The sequence below is a fragment of the Balearica regulorum genome, chromosome 13 (genome assembly GCF_011004875.1).
Source record: "Balearica regulorum gibbericeps isolate bBalReg1 chromosome 13, bBalReg1.pri, whole genome shotgun sequence".
Taxonomy (NCBI): domain Eukaryota; kingdom Metazoa; phylum Chordata; class Aves; order Gruiformes; family Gruidae; genus Balearica; species Balearica regulorum.
This window is the reverse complement of record NC_046196.1, coordinates 1,929,504-1,950,404: the sequence shown is the minus strand read 5'-3', so window position 1 is coordinate 1,950,404 and position 20,901 is coordinate 1,929,504. Positions and strand designations below refer to the sequence as shown.

General features: G+C 42.1%; 1 protein-coding gene across 1 annotated transcript in view; it reads right to left on the bottom strand.

Moving 5' to 3' along the window:
• GALNS (galactosamine (N-acetyl)-6-sulfatase) overlaps nt 1–20,901 on the bottom strand; it is a 48,322-nt gene that overhangs the window by 19,229 nt on the left and 8,192 nt on the right. The window contains exons 5-11 of the mRNA XM_075765616.1: nt 19,882–20,025; nt 17,898–17,964; nt 17,654–17,781; nt 16,716–16,855; nt 15,441–15,544; nt 9,162–9,298; nt 6,438–6,540 (exon numbers count right to left, since the gene is read on the bottom strand). Of these exons, the coding sequence (XP_075621731.1) occupies nt 6,438–6,540; nt 9,162–9,298; nt 15,441–15,544; nt 16,716–16,855; nt 17,654–17,781; nt 17,898–17,964; nt 19,882–20,025 (823 nt within the window). The remainder of the gene's footprint in view (nt 1–6,437; nt 6,541–9,161; nt 9,299–15,440; nt 15,545–16,715; nt 16,856–17,653; nt 17,782–17,897; nt 17,965–19,881; nt 20,026–20,901) is intronic.

Below are 20,901 nucleotides of genomic sequence, written 5' to 3'. Positions count from 1 at the left end.
TTTCTACCTGCTCATCAACAAATGAGCAGAAAATAAGAGGTAAAATTATATCCTAACACCCCTGATCATAGTAAGTCATACACTACAGATACAGGTAGAGGAGCCTAGTCTTCTGTCCCTTAACTTATCATCCACAACACTATGTCATTTCATTATTGGGTTTTTTTTGATAAGTCAAAGTATTTTCAGTTGTCAGGATGGAAAGAGTAAAATCAGCTATACTGGTGAAATGAAAATCTGGAATCCCCAAGTCTGGATTGCTTTTCTTTTCTGGAGCAAAACCACCATAAATTAAATCTGCTTGAGATTTGAGAAGTATTTAAAGATGAGACAATGCACACTCTGGAGCAGCTGGACAATGCCTCTGGGTGCTTGGAAAGCCTGCAGATTTGGTCCTGTGTGGTGCTGGGGCAGAGGGACATGCCAAAACTCCTTGGGTATGTCTTGGATGGGAGAGGAGGAGTTGCCCTCCAGCTCTGCTACCCTGAGCTGGCTGCAGGACAACAGGCCTGGTGAGGAAGGGGACTCTTCTAGATGAGAATTTGAAATCATGAATCATGTCACCATTTTAGAGCATTTCTTGCTCTTCATTAAATAAAACTTTTTTTTTTTTTTTTTTTTTTTAATAAAAGCCTGAGCTGACAATGTGCCCCATGGACCCCAAAAACACTGCAGACTTTAACAATAAATGCAAACGTGCCAAATTCTCAGCTGAGGCAAAAGCCAGATCATTGCGGGGCTGCAGAGGAGCTCTCCCCATTTACGCTGACGAGGGACTGGCTTCAGCTCTCCAGCACTGCCAACAGGATGGCAACTTCCCCCAGAAATAAAGTCACGTTACGTGGGAGAAGAGCAAAGAGGTAGCTATGCCTGCCTTATCCACCAGGACAACAAAACCCAAATCAACAGCCCCTTCATCTGCTCTTATTTCCTTTAGGCTATTTATTTGGCAGACTGTTAATTACAATATGCAAGGGATCAATAGCAGGTTAAAGCACATGCCTAATATTTTACCCTGCACACTATCCAAGGTACTTTGCCTGCTTACAGGTAACACTGATCAAACAAAGTAGAAAGGTCACTCCCTGTGTTTAAGGAAATTCTTGGATCTTTTCTCCTCAACTACAAAAGCATGAAAGCCAAACTAGAAGATCCTATCTAGAGCACGTCAGCTCTGTGCCTTCTAAGGGAGCCCATAAAAGAACATCAGATGGCAACTAGAAATAGCTCAGCTCCTGCACCCGGTCTCTTACTCAGGCACAGTGTTTTGCACCACTGCACAGACCTGTTTGCTGTAGAAGAAATTCCAGCAACCCTTTTTTTCTCTTAAAAAACAAAACAAAACAAAAAAACCCTCAACACATTTCCTGCCCATCAGGTAAACCTTTCAGTGAGCACGTCTTTCTGCCCTTCTCCCCAGCAATCATGTAACCTGGATTGTTTTTCCGTTCCTAAGATCTAGCAGCTATTGGTTGCACAGCTTATGCTTTAATTTCCAGAGCAAATGGACCACAGATGCTATGTCAATATAGACATGAGACAAATACAGCCGGTTGCCAGTTTGGGCTGTCCGCCAAGTGATGGAATCACCACTTGTGTTAACGTAAGCCCTCTGGCAATTCATCACCCTGGCGCTATCCCAGATCCCTCCGACTTGACAAGCGGCTGCAGATTTTGATAGCGGCGCAGCGAATCTGGGGTCTGTCTCCTGGTCATGTCTCCTCATTCCACCACACAAAACCCAGAGCAGCAAAACTATATTAATATTGGAAGGAGAAAAGAACCACAGTTAATTAATGCCAGGAACATTGTGTCTTGCTGTTTGTCAAAGCACGGGTAAGTGGCCGTTCTCACTCTCCTGGCAATTCCCAGCAAAAGCCTCCCAAACTGGGGCTCTGAATGACCAGACACCTGAAAGTGTGACTGCCAAGCTTCAACCCCGTTGAACAAAAATTGCTTCTAATGTGTTAACTGTCTGGAAGAGACCCCAGAAGATGGGCAGATCAGCAAGCCTCCAGCGGCTCTCAAGCAGAAGCGATCAATGGCTAGCTCATATGCTCAGAGGACCACAATCAAATGTCATTATTTGTGAGGTTCTACTTGACTTCACATCCCCGTTGCAGAAAAGGCTTTATCGATCCCTTCACATAGAGGAGAAGGGCAATCAGACAGACTGCGGCAGGAATAACCCCTTTGGCATTTTACATTAAAACAATAGGGTCTTCTGGCAGGCACCTACACCAATCATTTAAAGACACAGAAGCTCTCATGAAAAACCACTGAAGACTACTAACAAGATACTAAGCTGACAGCAGAAAGGTTGATGTTATCAGCCACTCTTCAACGAACCAAAGGCGTTTCCCACATTTTTGTTCTTAATTATTTTTTTCCCTTCTTGCATCACCGCTGTTGGAGGGCACAAGAACTATTCTCTGATGGACAGTCTCTCTGGCAGGCAGGGAGAAGGAAATTTCCTTTCTCCTGCTAGCTCATACTCCTGCATCCTCTACATAGCATTAAATTAGGCAATTCCTGAAGGACTGGCTAGCTACTCAGATAAATCCATAGATAATACCCATTTTTTTCTCCCTTTCAGACCTCTCCTTCCAAACAAGGAGGATGAAATGTACCTCTCCCTTCAATCCAGTGGGTAAAATAACTCATAACAATGCAGACACTGAGCGCTCGTGTTTTAGAAACGGGAAGCTGTGCACCACCAGTAGCAAAAAAACAGAAACGCTGAGTTTGCATGCATTATTTGTCATGCACTTTGCAATCCAGTTCAAGTTGGGTAATGAACAAGCATGACTTATGGACTATAAAAGGATGGATGATGACAGCAACAAGAACAGCCTTTTACAGGAGTCTTCCAGGAAAAGTCCTGCCTGTTATGCTGTACGGGAGAGGGATCTCCCCAGGTTTATCCTTAGTTCTTACTTCTGCTCCAACACACAATACATGGCTATTTTTATCACTGTTGATTTTTGCTACAAGAAGAAAGGTGGCCAATGATGGTGGCAAAGCTTATCCGCCAGTCCTAGAGCAGTAGGGACTCAGGTCTTGCACAGGGGGAAGATTTCTCTCCCTCTACCAAACTATTTAAAAAAAAATCTTTTACTATTTAAAAATAGAAACACATTTTTCAAATAAAGTTTCCTTTCATCTATCCCTGTCCCATTTATCAGCTCTTGAATGTCAGAGATGTCAAACTGTGTAAATATGAGCCACCTGTACGAAAGGAGATGGAAACCAGGTAAACAGACCCAAATGAGCATCCTGTGCAATCTACAGGAAAAATGTCCCACAGAGCGCTTACTCTCACTTGCTTCTGTTGAGCAAGCCCTCCCTTTATGCTTTCAAGAGACTAACCATTCAAGAATTGAAGTTACCCAAGTAATCAAGTTAAGCCAGCAGAAAAGACAGTGTTAAGGTATCCTCCAGCCCTGAGAAAGACTACAAGACTTTATGACAGAAGGTGGACTAGAAAAAGAATTGCTTGGGCATTAAAAAATAAACCAATAAAAATTAGGAAGAACAGAACAGCACACTTCATCATTGTGAAAGATGACAAATTTTAATCTCGGGCCATAAGGCACAGGATGCAGACCAGTAAGGGCATGTTAATGTCATGGGAGTCCAAGATGACTGTAAACCTGTGTACTGCTTGCATGGGATCTTTCCAGTGTAAATATTCCAAGTGCCATATGGAGAGAAGCATTCATATCCCTGTTATGCTTTCCTAGGCTTTGCTTTCTGTAAACTGCATCTCTCCAGTACATTTTTATTTGTATATACATACTTTATTACTTAACTAACTTATACCACATTCAAACACATAGCTTTCCAGGTTAGAGGCCAAAAATTGCACACATTCTTTCTAGTTAGTCCTGAAAGACCTGGTAGTCCTAAACAGACCCAGGACATGCACCAATTTCATATTTTCCAATATCAACATCAAAACGTGGTTCTGGCAGCTTTAATGGTATAATCTCATCTAAAAGCCAAACAAAAATGCACAGAGTGTGGATTTAAAACAGTGCAAGTTTTCTGTATCAATGATTTCCCACACTGTCAATTAACAAGGGAATTTTAAAAGTGAAAGGAGGTTTGGCTAAAACATGCCATGTATCTGTCAAAATAATGAGATAGTCAACTACCCATAAAATAAACCTCTTAAAAATTTGCAGACAGCTGTTTTGACACATCTGGCCAACTTCAGATCTCTTTCAAATGGATGACATGCCAACCAGATACACTTATTTCAGGTCTGAGTTTGGACCCTCAGACAGAAAGAGTTTCACATTTGAAAGTTTAATAAGTCTTGGCATTGGAGTCACAAGAAGATAAGGAGCCATGCTAAAGATCATACAATTAACAAGGCCTCATTAGCTGAAGTTCTACTGGGATGGCAAATCAAACTTATCGAACAGCAAAGCTGCCAGCAGTCAAAATTCCTAATGCCGCATACATGCATGTATTTAAATACATTTTTTACAAATGAAATTACCAAATTGACCTTTTTGATTCTGGCAGCATAATTGTAGCCCAATATCAATACAGCCGAGAACACCAGTCACTGAGAGAGGCATCTTTATCGTAAGGTGAGATTACAAAACTCCTCAACCAGGACTCAGAACTGTGGAACTGTTCTGTATTCTGATTTATTTCTATTTTTAAACTTGCAAGGCTTGTAATTAATGGCTCGAGGACGTGAGGAGAACTGGAACAAATTTCAGCCTCAGCTTCCTCTGCATGTTGTGAATGGCTAGTCTGTCCACTAACGTGCTCCAATTTTACCCGCATCAACCACATGTGATACAAGCTGCAGGAAAGCAAGTGAATTTTTAATCACCTCTCTGATGTACAGTATAATTGCTGACTTTTATCAGACAGTAGTTAAACAAAGACTTAGAAAGAAATAAATATTCCTTAATTGCACAACTGCCATTGCTCACAGTAGGAGAGCCTTTGAAATGAGTAACTGGTCCCCATTATCACAGCTACACACATGCTCAGACATGTACAAATAAGTTTAGATCAACGGAGACATTTATTTATTTCCCAGCTAGGTATGTAAGTGTGTGTATGTGTTTATATTACAATTATTCATGTGTGACATTATCTTCCATGCACATGGGAAAAACATGCCTCTGAACCCATTCGTATACCCATACACATGTACACACGAGCTCCCACACAGGGAAAATCCTCCACACCGTGCCACGTGTGATACATGGGTTTTACTCGCATACTAATATAGACAAATACATTATCTCAATTTTAGCTGTGTAGAATTAGCATTCAGACAGAACGTGCAATGCATTTTTGGAGCCAACTTTCCTTCTTTCTCTGTGTAAAACAAACTTTGACTCCTGGAGCATTTCAGTCTTAAAAAGACAAATGCACATATTTACAGCCCTGAATGTAAATTACTCCCTTGGAGCTGACGTTTCCTTCTACCCCCAGGACATCCCAATGAAAGAAACCATGCACTTTTACATCCACAAATGTCATCAGCACTTATTTCTGCACCTGCGATGCCTTGAGGACCCACCATAAGTTTAAAAAAAAAAAAAGAGACATAAAAAAAATAAATCATACAAACAATCCCTCCCCAATCCCAGCCTGCTGTCAAAATTGCTGAGAGCTGCGCCATAATGCATTTGGTTCATGTCTAAAGGTATAATCAGCAAGGCACATGTGTGAACCTGCCATTCAAGAAATGCCCCAGAGTTTAGTACCCAAGTCTGAGGCAAGAAAGATACAAAAGAAGAAAAATAATAGTGCTCAACATCCAATTGTGAGAAGATCAGCCAGGAAATTACAAAAGCTGTGCCTATTTGGCAAATAAAATGTAAAACATCTTATAGTGTGATACGGGCTCACAGAAGTCCTGATAATAGATTAAACACATGTACTCTACTGTTTTCAACAACTGCTGTTTCTTCCACTGTGTGGTTCCTATGGCTTTCCTTTTCCCTTTCAAGAAAAAAAAAACAAAACCCAAAGTCAACAAACCCATCCCTATTCCATTTAAATAGTTCAGGGCACCAGGTCTTTTGTACTAGATATTGTGAGATACATGATCAATTCAGCATCGGACTCCAAACTTTGCAAGGGTACACGTGAAAGCTCAGAATTCAGCAGGGAAAGAAGCTTAATATTAAGGGGCGTTAAGTGCCGATTACAAAGAGCACTTCTCAGAACAACTCAGACTTTGTTCATTTTCCTCTGCTTGCCTCCGACTTCAGTAGAGGGGTGGTGTGATCCCAGTCCCCTTAGATTTTGCAACAGATCTGGTAGCTCTTAAGAGGCTGCGAATAAAAAACTGGCTTGCAAGTGCACAGCGACATTCCTCAGTTTACAACTCTGCTTTAAAGGATTATTTTTCCCCAGGAGAATGAATGAGACCAGGGTGCAGGTCGGTGTCCCGTTACCTTGCTGTACTCCTCCCAGGAGTTGCTCCAGGTCCAGTAGTGAGCTTTGTAAAGCCCGACTCTAACCGCCATCATCTCATTGCCACGATAATAGAATATGGGCCTGAGAAGGAGAGAAAAGCTGCATGAGAAACGCCAACATGAACGGGCCCGGGCAGCCACCGCCGCAGCAGCCTTGCTGATAAGAGAGACAAACACTTTAATGGCGTCTGACTTCCGATTCAGCTATCAGTCAGAAACAGGCTGCCTCCTAATAGTCTCCACTGCAAGGTTTTCAATTAACATTTTTTAAAGTGTTCATCAAGTTGAGAGCTCACATGCCGCAAGAATGAAACATTATACAGCTTGGCTGCCAGTGATTGTTAATCCTTGAACTATCAGACCCTGTTATTTCCTACAGAGCGTGCCGATTTAAACACCAAATGTCTCAGAAGCGGCGTGTGTGTGTGTGAGAGAAACGGGGATTCACAGAGTATGTGATGCTGTCTCCTCTTTACGGCAGCACCAAGCTATGTGCCATTAGTGTCACGTGGACAGGGTGGCCAGGGAGGACACCAGACGCTGGCCTGTTCTGGATGTCATCTCAGAAAAACTCCACACAGAAAAACGTGGCAGCCAGACACGCTTTATTTTTAACTCCTGTCCATTTTCTTTCCCAAACCCTCCCTTTCCATCATCTAAACACAGCACTGAAAACTGCAATTTTTTTCCCGGAGGTTTTCCTAATTAAAAATACATTTGAGAAATGCACTTTACTCCGAGCATTTGGTTTGCACCCATGTACAACATTGCAAGCAATGTTTCTATCGGCTTCCCCAATAACACTTTTTTTTTTTTTTTTTTTTTGAGGGAACAGTACAAAATTTTACTGAAATGGACTATCTGCAGGAGAGAGGTTTGATTTGTTGGTGCAGCTCATCACACAAGGACATCAGACATAGTGAGCTCTCCTCTCCAGTTGTTTCAAGCTGCTGACAGAGCGAGATGGTGAAGCAGTTTATCATTATCGGTAGGGTACATACATCTTTGTCTTTCATTCAGAGATGCCACTTTGCAAAACCTACTCACTCCAGTGATGCCACCTTGAAAAAACAGTCCCTAAGTGCAAGATAAGATTGAAATCTCCACATCTGAATGTCAGGAGTGGCCTTAGATCTCTTCTATTTGAAAATTGTAGCCTCCCCTGCAGGTTCCTCGCACAAACAATGAGCCTTTCTCCTTTGTCACCAGGAACTGCCTGGGAACAAAGGGGGATGCTGCTGGCAGCAGTGCCCACTCCTGCATCCTTAACGCACCTGAAATGCCTGTGAAATAAATAAAGGCAGCTTCAGAGATCCACCAAAGTGCAGAACCCGATCTAAACCAGTCTTGTTAATAAAATAAAAAGCCTAAGCAAATGTGCCACAAAATACACCAGTCTCCTTTTTCCTGGCCATAACACTCGCTATTTGACAAGCTATTACGTGCCCCCTTGATTGAAGGTGTGGGGGTTAGGTAGCAGCTTTAAAAAAAAAAAAAAAATCCATCTTTGAAAGAGGATTACAGTTTGTACTCAAAATTTTGCTATTACCGGTTTCTTTTTTCCTCATTCGCTTTTTCCTTTTTAAGTTTAAAGGACTACAACAACTGTATCTCCTGAAAAGTTTTTGGGGGCTGTGGAAACTGTGACCTGGTCAGGTCTGGGGGGAAAAAAAAGAGGTTAAAAAAAAACGGAGGAAGAAAAAAGCGCATGATGCACCTTGAGTTACTGATACTGTAACACAAACAGCACCAGCTCCAAGAGGTTGGTGGCTGCAACAAAATTCTCTTTTAAAACAACAAAGAGGCTTTACAAACTTTCAGAAGTAAAGATGGGATAGGTTGTCTGAGGAATATGCAATGCCTCATGTCAGCCACTGGCTGAGCTCTCAGGTTAACACTTGTATGCATGCTTCTCATGCTAATGGGCACAAAAGCAGTTTTACGGAACAAAGCCCTATGTCCAACACAGAAAAGAAGTCAAATACGTTTTCCATGTGTATGTTTCCTCGCTGTCTTACAGAGGAAGAACATGTTTGTATTCAGGTTTCCCAGGCTGCCAAATTCCTCGTTAAAATCACAACTACAAGATATCTCTTGACCTCCAATCCTTCCGATGAGAGCACCGAGGATATTTGCTGTCAGATCTTAGCGCCTGTACCCAACAGCTGACAGCGCTCCTCCACACCCATAAAGATCCCAGGTCTTTAACCCAAATCTATTACTGCAAAAGCATCCACAGAAACAGGACCTTGGGAGGAGGTGGGCTTCCAGATCACCTGCAGCGACCCAGCCTTTACCTCCAATCTCTCACAAGCAGGGGTTATAAAGACCCAGCATACTCTTGGTTGTTTTTTCCAGTAATAAATAATGTATTCTCCCCTACCCAGGCTACAGTTCTCAGGCTTTTATCTCCCCTATTGCCATACGTTGTTCCAGGGATCCCCTGCTAACCCCCTGACATTTCCGTCTGTCCCCAGACTCCGTTGTACGCCAACATGCCACACGTCAGGAAATCCAACCTCTGCTCACAGAATTAGCACATAGCGAAAAGCTCTGGCGCTACACCGCCTCACTGAGCAGGAGCAAAGACACATCAATTCGGTTTATAAAATATTTCTGTAAACTTGATATAAAAAAATAACCCAAAATATGGCATCACTTCAGTTAGGAGGCGAGGGTCGGAGCTCTGGGCTCATAACTAACCTGTCAATTAGCTTGCCCTGCAAGATGGCAGGTAAAAGGTCGATGCCGTCAATCTGTCTGTCACTGGGAGGCTGCAGTCCCGCCAGGGAGAGGCTGGTGGTGAAAAGATCCATCACATTGCCCAGCTGATGACTGACCTGGGGAAAAAAAAAAAAAAAAAAAAATTAACAGGAATGCATTTGCAAAAAACCCCCTTCAGTAAAAGCCAAAACCAAAAGAGGCTGGTTTCCACCAAAGCAGAAGTATTGCTTCCTGAATCTCCTTCTCTGCTAAGCAATTTGGAGACTATCTCCCTTTACAGTGCTGCAGTCACCAGCAAACCTCCTATTAAAATAATAAAGGAAAGAAGATGGTCCATATTTCTCTACTTCCAGGGAACATTTGCATTTTGGTTCATTTTTTCATTTTCTTCTCTTTCTTTTCACTTCTCTCTATGCATCCACTTTACAGGAGCATGTTTTCCCAGAGTTCAACCTCATTTAGCAAATTTCAAGTCATTTATGGATTGAAAAATCAGCACTTAAACAAACAAACAAAAGTCCTTGATTCGTTCCCTCTCCAGGTCATCTCTGGAGTCCAGAATACCCTGAGAGAGTTCCCAGAAAGCACAGGGATAGATGGATAATAACAAAAAGAGCCCGATGACTTCATCTGCAAACCATTTCCAACAATTCATGAACTGTAAAGTTGTGGTATTTTTAGTATATATTTTATTAAGGGAGAAAAACATCTGGTTTTGGCTCCAATGGAGATGTGTAAGATTTTTTTTTCCCTGCCTTGTTTATCCCGCCTTAATTGGAAGCCATACTTATCTCTCTAGTCTTAATTATTTATATTTTAAAAACCTAAAAAGTCTGATTCTTTCTGAATCTGTGCTCCCACCCTGCTTGTGCTACGCTACAGTTATCTGCTGTAGAATGTTTAATTAGCCAGCAACGCACTAAATTAAAGCAGATACATTCAAATCAAGAGCAAGACTGTTTTGCACCAGGATGCACCACCACAAGATGAGACATGTAAAGAGCTTTTTCAGCCATACCACTTGTTCGGCAACAAGAAGCCATCTGATACAAGCCCACATCTGTAAGTACAGAAGCACTTTCTGACTGAAATCCAAGTCCTACCAGCAGCCTCGTGAACGTCAGTGTGAACATTATGACGCTGGGACTATCAAAGGCTTTTTTATCTCTGAATCCTCTTTCTACAGCCCCAGTCTGCAAGCTGACACTAATTATTTAAATACGACAACAAACGATAACATGATAAATGAATTTTTGCGAGATGCTGGCTCTAGTAAAAAAAAAAAAAAAGAAGGGAAAATGCCATTTTTGCTGGGACATTAAGCCTTTTATTAAGAGACTGGGCTGAAAAAAGTAAACACAAAGGAAAAATTAACAAGTTAAAAAATAAACAAAAAAAGAAACTGAAGAAAGCAACATGCAGGGGACTGATTACAAGTTTAACATTACAATATCACATTACTTGATTACAGTAATTTCAAATTTTAATGGCTTTCATTCATCAAAAGGTGTTGGCAGGAACACATAACACTAAAGCTACATGCAAGAATACTGCCACAACTCTTAAGAACAAATCAAAGAGCAAAGCTCAAACCACAAGAGGAAGCCTGACCATGGAAATCCTTGCCCAGGTAAGCAGATGGATCAGCTGACCAAGATCAATAGGTCTTGCAGAAGGTCTCATGCATTTGAGGTTAAGCCTTATTCACGGACATTGCTGCAGCAGCCTGAAAGAGGTCGTGCTCAGCCTGTCCTTGTAGGCAGTGACAAATAGAGATGAGCCCACAAATCCCTCACAAAAAGCAGATGTGTACATGAAGTTCCCTCTCTGCGCGGAGAAAAGGATGGGGATCTTCTGATACATAGCTGGGAAGGAAACGGAACTGAGCACTCCCATGGGGTAACCCTGCTTCTTGCTCTCCCCGGGGCCATTTGGCAAATGTGGACCGCTGGGGAGAACCAAAGCTGGCTGTGTCATCCGTTGGATTAGTTGCAGGACAGTGCTGCGTACTCCTTGGACTGTCCCCCTGCACAGGCTCTTCTCTGGTGTTGGGTGTGCACTCAGAAAGGACCAACACATTAAAAACAGTGTACCAAAACAAAAAAACCCAAACCATCAGCTCACTCACAGAGCTGGACAGCTTCAGGAGCCACTGGTGTTGGGAATGCTGCACTCCCTCTGAAGTCCGAGGGGATTACAAATGCTCAGCATCTCAGCAAAGATGCTCAGTCCCTCGCAGGCTCATCTGCCGGCTAATTTACCCTGAGCGTGCCTTAGGAGAGCTGCGGGGTCAGCAGAACACCATATGCAGAGCTCGGAGTCTAATAAAGAGGAGATCTGGCACACGCCTGCTCCCAACAACTGCTACATCAGGAGCAGGCGGGTAAACTGGTGTCTGAGACTTTTTGTAATTAGGTCTCACAATTTATAAGGCAAATGCAAAAGTCACTTTTCTTGTTGTTGCTCCATTCCCTCGCCTCAATTTTTTTTGATAACAGGCAGCAAGAGGCAATCGCTGACCTGAGACTCGTGTCTCTAATATCACCTAATTTATACATCGCCTTGTGACAATCCTGTGGGGCCACCATGGTCTTCTTGTACTGGCCCTTATTAACCATAACCAGATGTAGATGACTCTCTTTAATCATCCAATTACATTTCTGGTCTCAGACAACATTTTTCCGTGAAGCACAGAAAACTTCTTAAGGAAATTAAATGCCCATGCCACAGCCACTTGGATTTATCTGTGCTCTGCAGCACCACATTGAAGAAGGGGGGGAAAAAAAAAAAAGGTTAATATTTATATAAAACTTTGAAGTATTTTCAGAGAAAAATAAAAAAATTACCATTTTCTCCTGTCAACAGTGCTCTTTCATTCTAGTTGCCTTTCCCATTTATTTATTTTTTTTTTAAGAAAAGAAAAAGAAAAATCCAGAGAGGGCAACAGCCCAGAGAAAATAAATAATATATAAAAAAGAGTGAGATCAGATATTGCTCGTATCAGCGAGAAACAGCCGGTATTACGCACGTAAGAACGGATTTTTTCCCCCTCCTTCCCCCCCTTCTTTTTAATAAACTCTCAGTATACACATAACGTCTTTAAGAAAATGAAATCCTTTTGCTGTGGGCCACGTCGCTAGAAGAAATAGTCACCACTGCTGTTATCAGTGCTTTCAAGCTTTAACTCTGAATCAAAGGCGACAATTAATAAAGTCGCCCCCGCCAGGAATGGAAAGGAGGAAAGCTAAATATTTGAAACTGGGTGAACAAATGTCAGGGTGTTTTTAAATAAAATCCTTTTACAGTTATCACAGCGAGCAGACCTGATATCCCTGTCTAATTCAATTTCAATTTGCACCCCATGGGAGATAGCGAAGAAAAGGTTGCAATGCTGTCTTTGGGTTGATATGTTCTTTTCTCCTTCAGGAAGCAGGCACGAGAGAGGAAGGGGAGGAGGGTGAGGGAAGAGAGGAGGAGGATTCAAATACCAACAGAGTATGATTTTTTTTTTTTTTCCAGCTGGATCCTTCCAGAAGGCAGATGTGATGTGGGGAATGTTGAAATGCTGATTTGTGGTGAATTCACCTGGAAAACGTAGCTGAGGAGGAAACTGCAGAAAGGCTGCTTGTGTATGAATAAATACTCCTGATGGGGGAGCAGAATTAGCTGAATGTTGATGCCAAGAGCAAAGCGCATTCCCGAGGCATCCCTCTCCCCCAAAAAACTGCAAATCAGCCAACTGCACCAATTATCCTAACCTCTATCGATATCCTGTCAAGTGTTCACAATCCTGTCACCTAGCTTCTTTTGTTTAAAAAAAAGGTACTCCCTTTATTTCAGCAAAGGTACCCTTTAATAGAAACAAAAACAACCCCACCCTATATATCAGTAAGATTATTAATAAATTGCCAGCTCCCATCAGCAGAATGAGCCTTCCACCCAGTGACTGGATTTCACTGGTCAGAGAGACACAAGTTCTCTTTTCTGGCTGCAGTTGTGCCAACTGAAACAGTCACTGGCCCTTCGCCTGCTCCTCAAAACATCCATGGCTGGAAAGGAACAACCATGGGACCAAGAGAGACACCAGTGCAGGAAGGAGGAGTTGACCCTTCAGCTTTGGGCTTGGCACTCCTGGGAAGCTCTTTGCTTCCACCCTGGTTCAAGGCTCCCAAACCTTTGTTTCCTTCAACTCTTTTGAAAAGAGCGAGCCACGAGAGACTTTGAAGCAGTTTTCCCACATTATACAGATTCTTGGACTACACTGGACTTAGTCAAGATGATGTTGAAGCTACAGACTCCACAAGATACAATAAAGAAGCCCAAAATGTACTAGCAAACACGTGTCTCTTCACTTACTATGTCAGCGAAAGAGGCGATTATGAAGCAATAACTACAGGTGCCCTACAGGCCAATGTAGCGTGAGTGATATTACACAGAAGCAATGCCAAACCTCTCACCTGGGGTCACTGCAGCTGTGGGTACCAGTGCTGGAGCCTCGATGGCAAGAATACAAGCAGAAAAGACAAATAAGTAGCTATCACATATTTACTTATCAGTAGCATCATATGGGGGTCTGACTTGGAGCAAAGCAGCACATCCTGGGGCTTCTCAAGGTACCTGAGTCCAAGGGGACATTTGGGAGTGTAATACCTGCCCGCGCAGACACTTGGCAGGCAGCATCGTGAATTGGAGCCCAGGATAGACTGGATTTGAAGTTAAGCACATGCTTAAGTGCCAAGGATGATAGCAGCAGTGGTGGAGGTGGGGATTTTCAGGTGCATACCTGCCCACTAAGCCTTAAGCACACTTCAGCTCGCTGAGCATGCACGGGCTCACAATAACACGGCGTTGGTCAGTCCACCCACCGATGCAAACACATTAACTCTGCACAGAAATAACTGTTCACAGGAATTCAAAGAGCAGTTTCAACTGTGGCCTCAAGCAGGAAGCCATGCATCACACCAGGCTACTGAGAACGGAACGTTTTGCACTACATTAAGCTTCACTGCTGCACTACGTGCAAAAGACTACCTGTGAGAAGGGTACCAGCCACTCACAGGTAGAAAACAAGCAGGGACAGCGATTTCTCCACTCGTGTTCTTAATTATCCTCAGAGTTACTATGACGGAAAGAATTTTTAAATTTGGTATTTACTTGTCCTCATTTATAATGCATGTTTACTTTCAGCACATTATTCAGTTTGGACATGGAAAACAAAACAGTCAGCTTCAGTTTCATGTTCTCATATGCTAGCCCAAGGCTGTTGTACTTGGCTTGTAAAGGCTTTATGGAAATGTTTAAATTTAAACAAAAAGACTGTTTTCATTTCAAATTAAAAAAATAATAACACATCCCTACTAGGTTTTGTGAACTTTTCAAAAATGATGAAACCAAACTACCCTCCTGCCCTCAGCTGCAGATCTAAGCTATCTGTTGGCTTCCTCCTAAACGTAAACGATAAATTATCATTATCCTGACTCAATTAAACCACTGAAAAGGAATGCAACTTAGAAAAATGTTTTATTTATGAATAGTTTGCAGTCTTAAGCGCAGCGCCCAGTTAATGAAGTATCACTTTCTTCAGGGATGAGAGATGCTCACAAAGGGGAGGAAGTCTGTATTATTTACTGTGAACCCTGCCTGCAGAAGAATTGATTGCATCTTTCTTTAATGAGAACTGGGACAAGAGAGGCTGGTAGCGCCACTGGAGGATTATTTTGAAGTGATCATATCTGAATTTGTGTACAGGCAGGAAAGAGCAATAGTCTGGTATCTAGACCTCCCCGAGTGGAACTTTTATCAAACACCAAAGCGATAGCCATGAGGGTCAAATCACTTGATACTTCAGGGCACAGAGAGAGAGGGTGGGCAACACACTCCTGCTCTAGACTGGGACACACATTAGCAACGTGTCTTTATACTCCCAATTTGTTTGAACACGTAACTCACTAAAAATACAAAATACCCTGGTCCGAAAGAGTAAAAGGTTTAAACAGAGCAGGAAGACAAAGAGACCAGACTGCTTGGTGCTCACAGAAGTGGTGATCGTAGACATTCTCGTTGCAAATTTGCAATAACGAACAGGAATGGCATTGTTCTCTAGGGGCAGCATTCAGCTCCTTATTTAGACAAGCATCTGAACTGACATGTTGGGCATGTTAAAAGTCTGATCGCAAAGCCCACTGAATCCAGCAAGAACCACTCCATTCGCTTCAGTCCACTTAAGACCAATCAGAATCATTAAAAGCAGCTACTCACCCCTCCCGGAGGTATATGCCCAGGCCACCAAGCAATAGCTGGTTCTCTCATGCCACCTTCAAAGGTGGTTTGTTTGCCACACAGAAAACGACCGTTGCTTCCTCCTAGAGAAAGAAGCCATAAAAAGCACAATATGCCGATATCTTATTTCAAAGGGACACTGTCAACTAGGAAATTTTTAGGCTAGTTTTAAATGAATTTTCATTTCTGCATGAATCCTTCAAATAACATGTCCAGAGTTGTTTGGGGGATTTTTTTGTTTGTTTTGTTTTTCTTCAACATCCCTTTATGATGAAATTTTAGGAGTGTCTTTTCAGCACAGGGGGAAAGTGACAGTTAAACACAGCTTGCTATCAACCAAACAAAGAAAAAAATAAAACAACAAACAAAATATTTTTCTGGCATTTTCCTTCCCTTTAAGGATGTTAACTGCTGTTCGTAACGAAAGGAAATCTGATACTTTCAGACAGAAATAGTATTTTTTTTCATAATCCTTTTTAAGTACCAGAGCAGTATTAGATGCAGGTATGACAATGAGAAAAATGATCATGCATTCCTTGAACGTTCACTCTCAGAGACAGCAAGTGCTTTGCAGGAATGTCTGGGTTTTAACGCAGCCTTTTAGCTAAGCTTACCAAGGACCAAACAGGGAGGTCCTGTGACTGATTCCAGGTCACACAAAGTCAAACACAGTGGCTCAGCTGAAATCAGAACTCAGGATACTCCCTGCTCTGTGGTCCAATAACCACGAGACAGCCGTCCTCCAAACAGAAGAGAGTGGGTTATAAAATCAATTTGCAACGACTCTGAGAGAAACAATCATTTAAACAAAAGAAAACTTGTGAAGTAACAAAAGTATTTTTTTCTTCTTGCTATTTTTCATGAGAGCTAAAGAAAGACTCTTGAACTCTCTGTAATTACTCAGAAAGCTCAAATATGCATTTGGCAGATGGAAAGTAAACACCCTGCTAAGTTATTGTGCCTGGTCCTAAATAAATTAAAAAATATTCACCCCCGACAGTGGAGCACAAAGTGGAAATGCACACGGGTGAACAGCCACACTAGGTTAGGCCAAAAGTCCATTTAGCCAAGGATATCTCCTCCAACGGTGACCAGAAGTGATGAACATCAGCCAAATGTAAATGCTCTGCATTTTGAAGCTTCTCCTATCTGCATAAAGGAATACCCCAGGTACAGAGCTCTTTCCCCTTCAGACATGGGGATTTAAGCCTTGATTTCACAAGCCCAGGCCAGGTTTGCTCATCTGAGACTCACCTTGTTTAGGAGCTGAAATGAGAGCAGCCCCATTATCAGAGGTGAAAAACACAAAAGTGTTCTCACTGATACCCAGCTTCTGAAGATGTTTTAAGATTTTTCCAATGCTATCATCAATTTCTCGCACAGCATCCCCATATCTGAGGCAAAAGTAGATGCAAAACATTAAAGGCAGCAAAAGAGGAGACGCATCACACAGCATAATGCACCACAATCAGCCACAATGCTTTTAGTGGACGGAATTTGTACCTGTGCTGCAGAAATACTTCTTCAATGCATCAGGTACTGTAATGAAGTTTTTCATTGTCACTGCAAAACTCGTGTCTCCTAACCTGGAGAGAGTAGCCTCTCTTGGGTATTAAGAGTCAGAATTTGTTCAGATGTGAGTCGCTCTCAGAGACCAGCAAGTGATATAAATTTAGCTATAAAGTTCTTAAATATAGGCAAAGCCACTTCACCATAGACTTGAAGCTAATAACATAGTTTTGCTGGTTTGAAACTGCAGTCTTGGAAGCAAGGCTCACAATATCTACAGAGCTCTTTGCCTCCTGTAAACCGCATTTTTCATGCGTGCTTTTCTATTTGCTGGTCTGATTTATAGGCTTTTAAAACAGGCACTAATCATACAAAAGCCTTCCAAAAAATCATCTGTGCCACATACAGCACTTCATTACTCACACAACTGGCAAAGGAGCTTAGACTCCCCCTTCTCCCCCATTTTAGTCACATGATCTTCATTTCAGATTAAACTGAAATTATTAAAGAACAATTGAAGCAAAGTCCTCACTAACTAATATATTTCAGCACACACATACACTTTTGAGAAACGATCTATATACTTGGATCTAATAAACATTGCTTCGATTTTCTGTTTCTGCAGCACGAGGTATTACTTAAAAAAACCCAACAAAACCAACACCCACAAAAACAAGACTTACAGTCCTCTCTGACTAGTGCCAAGAAAATGTTGAGAGGCATAAACAGGAGCGTGGGTAGCATCAATTGCCCAGTATAAAAAGAATGGCTGCTGGCTGGCCTGCTGCTTGCTAATAAAATCGAGAGCTTCCTGTAAACAACAATAAAAATGAATTTAACGCAATCATCCTCTGCCATCTCAATCTCTCCAAAAAAAGAAGCATAAAGTCACTGTGGCTTGGAAACCAGTATTAAAATAGACAGCACCTGCAGGTAGATCTGCGTCAAGTTGGCTTCACCTGTCTTCAGATCAATTTTGAAATCTTCGTAGTATCTTAAGAGAAAATGAATCAGAGAGAAAAAATAATCCTAAGGAACATACAACATAAAAAGGCTTTCCCCCTGCCCCATTACTTACACAAGCAGGTCAAAGTTGCTACTCAGCAAACTCTCTTCAGATATTAAAAAGAATGTCACCATATTTTTCTTATGGGAGAAAGCAGTGAAATGGCTAGATCCAAATTAATGACTATGAGATCTGGACAAACCCGAGCCACCGACCTTTCACTGTTAAACTACTAGAATAGGGGTAGTATGCTTAAAGACCTTATGCTACTACTCCTTCAATAGGGAGCTGTTTGATGTGCGAGTAAAATTTGCAGAATTATACAACAACTTTCAGTGAAATAGAGCAATCCTGGAATCAGAACTTGGGCTGCTTTGAAAATGTCATGTTAGAAGTATCTTTAGACACCAATTAAACAAAGAAGGGCAGGGGGGCAGTCCTCAGGAAAATAACAGCAAGTGAAATAAGATGACACCAGGTGCAGAAGTAGACAAGAATGGCACAGACTGCAGACTTGGGAGCCTAGAATGGTGTTACGCAAACAGACAAAAGGTTATTACAAACAGGAAGAGAAGGAATAAAGAGGTCTTTCAGTACAGAATGGAACCAGCTTCCAAGAGAAGTAGTGGAGTGGAATCATCACAGGAAGCCTTTAGGGTGCAACAGAATAAGCAAACATGTCTGGGAGGGAGGCACTGTAGAGAAGTTCCATCCCTACATGGTCCACACACAACTTGCAAGTTGGCCTTGGCACTCAGACCTTTATTAATCCCCAGAATCAAACATCTAGTTTCATATTTAATGAGCTTCAACTTTAAATTTAGATGGTAAGGTAGAGATGAGGAAGGCAGAATTCCTACAAAAAGTGGTTCAGGAGTTTAGAATAAAGTTTAATAGTCAATTACCATGCCCAGTCTCTGACGGGCATTGATACCGTAGACTTAGGTCAGTATTTTCTCAGTTTTAACCGGAAAAGTCAGAGTGCCACAATCACAACTGAGAAGCAGCAGGCATTGCTCAGGCAACAATGCTTGAGTACCCTTTGCTGCCAGCATTGCCTTCAAAATGTCTTCTCCCCCCAGGAAGGGCTGTCCTTGCTTCCTCTCCTAGATGTGAAACTCCCATACCTCTAGACAGTTAATCTATACCTTCCTGTTTCTGTCTGCCTCGTGTGTTTTCCCACAAGGCTTTCCCTTAATTCTGTCTTAGCTCAAATGGAAACCACCACCCAGGCCTTGTAAGGCTGGATATTGGCCATTCCCAGACTAGAGAAAAAGTCCTGTTCAAAAGTATGAGGGCAAAACAAGAGACGAGATCCTGGCACAGGATGTTGTAGAGTCCAGAAATACGAATGGGTTTTAAAAAGAAACGAGACTGGTTCATGGAAGTTAAGTCAGTGGCTATTAAAGATGTGGACACAACCTCCAGTTTAGGAAGGTGGACAACCATACAAGACAAGGACCATTCCACGCATCTGTTTTCTTATACCCTTTCTATAAGCATTGGCTACCAGGAGTCATCGCAGAATACAATGGATTAAATGGGCCTCAGGCCTGACCCAGAAGGGCTGTTCATGTGTTTCATGGCCTTTTACAAGCATATTTTCTGCACTGGCTTACTGCTGAACTGCAGGGTACTCAGGGCACTCTGTAGTAAGCGCCTCATATATACAAGGCGGGATATTCCCAATGCCTGACACACTATAAAAGTCCTCCGCACGGGTGAAGTACCTGTAGATCACTGCCCATCCAACCGAGCCTCCAACTCTGATTCTGAAGCAGCTGCTGCTTTTGCCAACCCCTTTTTATTGAAAGGGGTTTGCTACGCTAGCACTTATCTTCCAGCACTGTAATGTCAGCAGGGAAAGCAAAGAAAATAACATTACCAGGCAAGTAGCTGAATTACCTGCCAATCATTTCCCAGTCCCTATACACGGGGATATTGGGGAGCACTCTGTTATCAAAAGGTCCAAAATGGCAGTTCGGGGATCCAAACCATTCATCAAAGCCATGCTTCAGGGGGTGAAACTGGGGCCTGTGACCCAGATGCCTAGGAACAAAAGAAACAGATGAGTTAAAATTCTACTGCAAAGAAGCAAATAATAATCTCATCAGAATGGCATGCAAGAAAACAATCTTTGCCTAAGAAGAAAAACTTCAAGCATTTTAATCAAATAAATGACTGTAGAGCGTTGTCTTGATCTTTCTCATACTTGCTGCAAGCGCATCCATGCAGGCTCACTCCAGTGCTTACATATATCCCATTTTAGCCTACTATCCAATCTTTGTTTTCCATTATTTCCCTCTATTGGTGTCCTCTCTCACACTGTCTCGATGATCTGTACTGATGGCCTACAGTGCCCAAAGCCATTGCAAAGATACACATAACGTTTTACTTAAGGATTCTGATCTATGACAAGTCGCTTTTATACCACTAAGCTGTAAAAACAAAAGGTAAAGCTCATGAAATGTACCATTATATCTGCATTCCCTTTATGGAGCGTTCATGCTGCCAAAATGGTACAGAGAGACGTGAATGTAAATGAGAATGAGTTCTTTACGTTCACATGTGAACATAAAACATGTTCAGCTACTCCTGATGACAGCTCCATTCTACTATGCAGCTTGAAAATTTTCCATCCTTAACTTCAAGATGAAGTTCTTCTCTAATCTCCAATTTCTCTACTGCAAATTCTCCATTTCTTCATTTATGCTACCCTGAATACACAGAATGCCCATCCTCTCCCAGTCTCTAAAGATCTTTGTAGCTTACTGGTTATTTAATTACTCCACTCACAAGCCTGCACTGCAACCTGTCCATTTGGTGCCATCACCCTCTGCACACTTTCTGGACTAAAGGGGTATAAAATGCATTACCTGAAGTAAAATGATCCATGTGTTATTCTGAGCTATTCCAAAATGAGTT